Below are 8320 nucleotides of genomic sequence, written 5' to 3'. Positions count from 1 at the left end.
AAACTTTCCATCCGGAGCTCCTTCACGGGACTCCACACTTGTAAACAATCGCTCCATCAGGCTCGCGCCATTCACGCGACTCTCGGTCCCGCCCAGACTCGTCAGCACTACCAAGCCGACCAATCACAGAGCTTGAACTATGCGTCGTTGCGACAAGTAGTTAAATTTTTTGAGAGGTGCATGTCAGCAACGCCGACAGCCACGGCGAAGGGCTATGCGTCAGCGCCGTAGCATACGCCGGCGTTTGACGCAGAAGTATAAATCAGCCTTTAGTGGTAACGTCGACACAACGTCAAGCTGTAACATCATTAGATGTTGATATTTGGTTGGCTGGGTGTTTAATGCCATTTCGGTCATCACACAGTAGACATCCGTCATCTTCTCATCAGTGACATGCCTCTAAACAGTCTCTGGGTCCATGCGTGTGCAGATTTTGGACATCTTCTTGGACTCTTTTAATGCTTCCAAACAGTTTGCTGCGATTATAAATCGCCCATGTCTTGAGGTAGTTCATTATGGTGTGATTTACCATCTATGTGTGATTTGATTGGACAGGAAAAACAGGACTGATCTCTCTAATTCCCATAGACAAGACAAAATACAGTAGTGACTGCAGGCTGAAGGAAAATGGTGGAGTAAAAATACTGATACTGCACTGAAAATGTACTCAAGCTAGAGTAAAAGTACACATTTATAAAATTACCCAGTCAATTACATCTCCTGAGAAAAACTACTCGATTACAGTCATTTGAGTATTTGCAGTTTGTTGCTTTACACCACTGTTTACGTCTGTATATGTGTGTAAATATATATTTATTTAGTTATTTTATATTCATTTAGGTAATATTATTAACTAATATGTCAATGTTTGTATGATTTAATTACAATACAGTTTGTAAAGTCATATTTTTGAGAGACTTGCTTCATTTACCACACAAGCGGATATAGTTGCATTGTAACCCTTAAATAAAAGTTAAAGTAAGCAAAAATCTTCATGTTTTCAGCTTTTAGTTACTAAAAAGCATCCAGAATAAATCTGCAGATTTTATTTTATTACAAACCTCTGTGCAGGAATAGCAAAACATGTGCAGGTTCTGTCTGGCTCTGCTAAATAAAGGAACATTCATTTATAAAGTGTGTTAGACATTAATCATATAAACATTGGCATATTAACTAGTATGCAAAAATATTTTATGCAAAAATCACTTTTATAAGGGGTTTAAATACAGTTGTGTGTATATAAACAGGTAATAATGGTAAAAATTAACTAATTCTATTTTTTATAATTGAATAAATTTAATTTAATAATTAAACTTGCCATTATGCTGACACATAGGCATTTGTAGCTCCGCCCTCGTCTGAAAAGATTACAATCTCATTTGAATTTAAAGCGACAGTCACCAAAACACCACAATTACAATCAAAACCTAAAAGGGTCTTATTTTGCATCTTGTAAAAATAATATAACAATGATACTGAAATTAATATAAAAACTGTATTTACACACATTAAGACTCAACGATGCGATAAAATTCATTAATTTTCCTTCAGCTTAGTCCTTTATTCATCAGCGGTCGCCACAGCGGAATGAACCGCCAGCTATTTCACAGCGGATGCCCTCCCAGCCGCAACCAAGTACTGGGAAACATCCATACACTCTCACATTCACACACACTCACTACGGCCAATTTAGTTAATCAGTTTCCCTATAGCGCATGTGTTTGGACTGAACCCGAACCCACGCCAACACAAGGGAGATCATGCAAACTCCACACATAAACGCCAACTGACCTAGCCAGAACTCAAACCAGTGATCTTCTTACCGTGAGGCCACAGTTCTAACCACTGAGCCACCGTGTGGGTTTAGGTAATCTGTGGAAATGTATATGCTTAATGTTAATGTGCATGTGCATGTGTGTGTGTTTCAGATGACCAGGCTGAGCAGCGCTCTTGTCTTATATGTGGAGACCGCGCCACAGGACTGCACTATGGCATTATTTCCTGCGAGGGCTGCAAGGGTTTCTTCAAGCGCAGCATCTGCAACAAGCGTGTGTATCGATGCAGCCGCGACAAAAACTGCGAGATGTCCCGCAAACAGCGCAACCGCTGCCAATACTGCCGCCTGCTCAAGTGCCTGCAGATGGGCATGAACCGCAAAGGTGAGAGAAACACACACGCTGGAGAAAACAAGTCACGTTTGTAGTTAAAGCACTTTGAAATGTGCATTATTTTATTCAATGTTTAATGTAATCTCAACTGAAGCATGATGACAGCACGTAATATTAGACTAGATATTCTTCAAGACACTAGTATTCAGCTTAAAGTGACATGTAAAGGCTTCACTAGGGTAATTAGGGTAAAGTTAGGGTAATTAGGCAAGTCATTGTATAACAGTGGTTTGTTCTGGAGACAATCCAACACTAATATTGCTGAAGGGGGCTAATAATATTGACCTTAAAATGAGTTTAAAACTATTAAAAACTGCTTTTATTCAAGCTGATATAAAACAAATCAGACTTTCCCCAGAAGAAAAAATATTTGAGGAAATACTGTGTATTTTCGCTCAGCACTATTACATCAAACATTTGAGAAGAAGAAAAAAAATCCACGTTTCAAAGCACAACACAGGACTTTTAAAGAGACAGACAGCAAAACTGCAGTGATTAAACACACTACAGACATCACTATTACTGTAATGACAGCAGGCCTTAAGTCCAAGCAACGTCAGTAAGTCATTGCTGATTAAAAGCTGAAATGCACACGGTTCAGGCTGGTTCTGGCTGGTTTAGCTGGTTGGGAGGCTGATCTGGTTACCAACGCACAGGATGAACTGGTATGAGCTGGTTTATCCAGCAGGGCGAATCCATGATCAGCGCCGCCCTCTAGTGGACACTGCAGTAATGCACATCACTAGATATTATCAGCCCTCCTCTCAGATTTGATTATATTTTTCAAATATTTCCCAACTCCACTTTAGTTTTTTTTTCCAACACATTTTTTACACAAAATATTTTTAATAAATAATAACTTTTCTCTTTTGTCATGACGACATCATTCATCGTATTTTAGTTATTTTGCATGAGACTTAAGGCCTTTTTAATAATCATTTGTCCTGCTGTAATGAAGTACTCTAATTGGAAAGTTAAACATGAATATATTTTAAAAATATTAAATGCATAGATTAATGAGTGAATGATGACAGAATGCTCATGTTCTACTTAAACCAAGGGCGTAAAAATCATGGTCAAGGGATTTTACATGTGTTAAATTAAGATTGTTAGCTCTTATAAAATAAGGGAACTTACAAAACACGACTACATGTTAAAACAAAGATTTAAAATGTACTTCGCCATGGAAGTGTCTGCTTTAAGTGCACTTTAGAGATATTATTCAGCTGCAACCTATCACTGGGAAACACCCATATACACTCATTCTCACTATGAACAATTTTTATCTCATCCAATTGATCTTTACTGCATGTGTTTGGACTTGTGGGATTAACTGGAGTACCCGGAGGAAACCTATGCCAACACGGGGAGAACATGCAAACTCCACACAGAAACGCCAACTGACCCAGCCAAGGCTCGAACCAGCAACCTTCTTGCTGTGAGGCGACAGCAATTTTACCCCAAAAATTATTATTAATAATAATAGTAATAGTAATAATAATAATAATAAAAATAATAATAATAATAAAAAATAATAATAAGTATTCATAGACCTTTAATAATGATATTTTTTTATTTTATATATTTTTTTACCTGTAATAAGGTAAGCCAATGAACCAAATGATAATTATTACTAGTGTGTGAATAGGTATTATTATTATTATTATTATTATTATTATTATTATTACTATTATTATTATTATTATTATTACTATTATTATTATTGCTATTATTATTATTATTATTATTATTATTATTGCTATTAATATTATTTTTATAATTATTATTATTACTATTATTTTTATTACTATTATTATTATTATTACAAACTCCACACAGAAACGCCAACTGACCCAGCCAAGTCTCGAACCAGCGACCTTCTTGCTGTGAGGCAACAGCACTACCTACTGCGCCACTGCTTCACCCTGTTATAATAATAATAATAATAATTATTATTATTATTATTATTATTATTATTACTATTATTATTATTATTAATACTATATTATTATTATTATTATTATTACTATATTACTATTACTATTATTATTATTATTATTATTATTATTACTATATTACTATTATTATTATTATTATTATTATTACTTTATTACTATTGCTATTACTATTATTATTATTATTATTATTATTATTATTATTATTAATAATATATTACTATTACTATTATTATTATTATTATTACTACTATATTACTATTATTATTATTATTATGACTTTATTACTATTGCTATTATTATTATTTTTAATAATATATTACTATTATTATTGTTATTAGTAAAGAAAATATTATCCAAATCATATCTCAATTAAAGTCCTCTTCTAGCTGTCTTGACCCTATTCCAACTGAATTTTTTAAAAAGGTTTCAAATTGCTTGATTGACTATGTCCTTGACATAGTAAATGATTCATTAATGACAGGAATTTTTCCTAATGCTTTTAAAAAAGCTGTGGTAAAGCCACTTTTAAAAAAAACAAATTTGGACTCCACAGTTTTAAATAATTACAGACCAATTTCTAATGTTACATTTTTTAGTAAGATTTTAGAAAAAGTTGTATTGCTACAGCTCAATCAATTTTTAGATGAGCATAAAATTTGGGAAAAATATCAGTCAGGTTTTAGAAAAGGTCATAGTACAGAAACAGCATTATTGAAAGTAGTTAATGATATGCGCTTAAACATAGATAAAGGTAATGCATCAGTTTTAATTCTTCTAGATTTAAGTGCAGCATTCGACACGGTTGATCATTGCATTTTGATTAACAGACTGGAAAAACTTGTAGGTCTCTCTGGGATAGTTTTAAATTGGTTCAATACATATGTCACAGAAAGGACATTCTTAGTAAATATAGATGAATATACATCGCAAGAACACAATATATTATATGGTGTTCCTCAGGGATCTATCCTAGGCCCAAGTCTATTTTTATTATATATACTTCCTTTAGGTAGTATAATTCAGAAATATGGCATGAATTATCATCTTTATGCTGATGACATACAATTATATATTTCTGTTGAGCCAAGAGACACAACTGCATTGGAAAATTTGTCCAACTGCATGTCCAATATTGTGCAATGGATGACTGCAAATTTTTTAAAGTTGAATAAAGATAAAACAGAAATTCTAATTGTGGGCAAAAAACCTGAGCGAGAGAGGATTGAAGCAGAACTGTGTTCTTTAGGTTTACAATCAAAAAAAGAATTAAAGAACCTGGGTGTTATTTTCGATTGTGATCTTAGTTTTAAATCTCATATTAATCAAGTTACAAAAACATGTTTTTATCATTTACGAAATGTTGCCAAAATTCGTTCTTTCCTATCTTTTGATGATGCCAAGAAATTAATTCATGCTTTTATTTTCTCTCGGCTTGATTATTGCAATTCTATCTATACTGGTCTACCTAAGGGTTCTACAATGAAGTTGCAATTGATACAAAATGCAGCAGCCAGAGTTTTAATGAAATTGAAGAAACGAGAACACATTACACCAGTATTAATAGAATTACACTGGTTGCCTGTGCACCAAAGGATAGATTTTAAGATTCTTTTATTAGTTTTTAAAGCACTACACAATATGACACCTTCCTACATTTCCGACTGTTTAACAAAATATAATCCAAACCGTTTTCTACGCTCTTCTAGAGCTGGACTTTTAGAATTTTACCCTGTAAATCTGAGGCGATCTGGTGGCACTTCTTTTAGCCATTATGCTCCAAAAATTTGGAACTGTCTCCCCCTTGAAGTGAAAGAATCACCAAGTATTCATGTTTTTAAAAAGCGTGTTAAGACACATCTTTTTAAAATTGCGTATGATTAAACAAGTCTGTTAGGTGTACGCATTTTATCTATTTTTTTGTAGGTTTATGTATGTAATGTATGGTGTGTGCCTGCATATGTAAGGACTATTGTGTGTGTGATCATGTGAATATATACTTACATTTTGTGTACAAGAATGTTTTTATTTCAGTATATGTGATAAGTTTTTGTGGTCTATTTTAATGCTTTTGTTGTTGTTTGTGAGGCACTTTGAGTTGCATGTATGTTGGAAAAGTGCTATACAAATAAAGTTTATTATTATTATTATTATTGTTATTATTATTTAATAACTGACCTCTTTTCAATATAATGTTGCAATAAACTTCCCGAGGTTTAAAGACAAAACTAAGCTAATTTGTGGATAAATAATTATACTGCATGACCTCTGTGGGTACAAATTTACTTCACTGACTCAAAGCATCAATATTAGAGACTCATAATCCTCAATGCATACCAAATACAGTGTCTTTATAGCATCTTTACCCAAACCACCTTTCAAAACATCATTATTTTCACCCTGTCTCTCCAAACTTTGCCTTGTTTAAAAGTATTTTCCCTCACAACATCTAAATCACCCTACAGACCTCTTTGTGCACGATTTCCATAGGAATGCTGAAAAGAGGCGAAGCATTTCAGGATTTCGAAGGTAAAATTCTTTTCAAATTAACACTAAGTTTATTTTCCGATTGTGTTTTTTTTCTTCAGCTATCCGAGAAGATGGCATGCCGGGAGGAAGAAACAAAAGCATCGGCCCTGTACAGGTATTACCCATAACCCCTCATTCAGCATCCCTGATCCTTGTCCATACATACTCTTTACTTCATTAAGACGCATATTAATTACTCCCATTACTGCCATTCAGCTCAAGTTTGGCCTCTCCATGCATCAATAGAGGAAATAGAGCTGATTAATTTGGGCGCCAATCAAAACAAGCGCAATACATCTTTATTTCAGCATAAATAGAGATGCAGATGAAGTGACCTCTGAAGATGTTAATTTCATTAGTCGTCAAGGCCAGAATTCTCTGCTCATTCATCATCCGCCGACCTCATAAAATCATTGTGTTCGACAAATTTTCTCTCAAAACCAGCAAATATGCACTCTTAATAATCAAACGTTGCCCTTTGATATGGTTTTTCAGACGTTTAGAATGTGATTATCTAGTGTACGGCTCTATATAGTGCAGTGTTGGTGTGTGGAAGCATTTGCCTTGCTGTAGCCTGATTTCTTGTGTGGATATAAAGGCAGAGCTTGTTTTTTAGGTTTAAAAGATGTCTGATAGACGTCTAACAGACGTTTACAATTCGGACTGTCAGTGAAAATCTAATAGACGTCTAAGAATAGCCCATAAATAGACTATTTATCACTGTGTTGGTGTATGGAAGCGTTTAGCCTGTTTGCTTTAGCCTGATTGCTTGTGCTTGATGTACAAAGCTGTTTTTTATGTGTAGAAGATGTCTGATAGATGTCTAATAGACGCCTAAACATGACTAAATATATAGCAGACAAGGTACAAAGCAGATATAAAGACAGAGCTAGTTTTTTTGTGTTAAAAAGATGTCTGATAGATGTCTAATAGACATCTAAAATTCATACTGTTAATGAAAATATAATAGACATCCAAGAATAGCCCCAAAATAGACTATTTAGTGCGGTGTTGGTGAATGGAAGCATATGGCTTGCTTTAGCCTGATTTCTTGTGTTTGTTTGACGAGTGAAAGCAGATATAATGGCATTTTAATGCGTAAAATATGTCTGATAGATGTCTAATCTAAACATTGATAAAACAAGGATAAAATAGCTGACAAGGTACAAAACAAATATAAAGGCAGATCTTGTTTTTTTTATGTTTAAAAGATGTCTGATAGATGTCTAAAAGACGTCTAAATTTCAGACTGTCAGCAAAAATCTAATAGACGTATAAGAATAGCCCAAAAATAGACTATTTAGCATAGTGTTGGTGAATGGGAGTGTTTGGCTTGCTTTCGCCTAAATTCTTGTTTTTGTCTTTGACTGGACAAAGCGGATATAAAGGCTGTTTTTAATGTGTAGAAGATGTCTGATGGATGTCTAATAGACATCTAAATGTGGCTAAAACAAGGCTAACAAGGCAGACAAGGTACAAAGCAGATATAAAGACAGATCTAGTTTTTTATTTTTAAAAGATGTGTGATAGATGTCTAATAGACGTCTAAAATTTGTACTGTTAATGAAAATCTAATAGACATCTAAGAATAGCCCACAAATAGACTATTTAGCATAGTGTTGGTGAATGGGAGTGTTTGGCTTGCTTTCGCCTGATTTCTTGTTTTTG

At 33.8% G+C, this 8320-nt stretch overlaps 1 protein-coding gene across 2 annotated transcripts in view; it reads left to right on the top strand.

The window, feature by feature from the left end:
- nr6a1a (nuclear receptor subfamily 6, group A, member 1a) overlaps positions 1-8320 on the top strand; it is a 199153-nt gene that overhangs the window by 170232 nt on the left and 20601 nt on the right. For both annotated transcript variants that reach the window (XM_017357271.4, NM_131256.2), the window contains 2 exon segments: positions 1929-2159; positions 6712-6767. In XM_017357271.4, the coding sequence (XP_017212760.1) occupies positions 1929-2159; positions 6712-6767 (287 nt within the window).

Source organism: Danio rerio, chromosome 8, assembly GCF_049306965.1.
Source record: "Danio rerio strain Tuebingen ecotype United States chromosome 8, GRCz12tu, whole genome shotgun sequence".
In the NCBI taxonomy this organism is placed as follows: domain Eukaryota; kingdom Metazoa; phylum Chordata; class Actinopteri; order Cypriniformes; family Danionidae; genus Danio; species Danio rerio.
The sequence above is the reverse complement of the archived record's forward strand: the minus strand, read 5'-3'. Positions and strand labels throughout refer to the sequence as shown.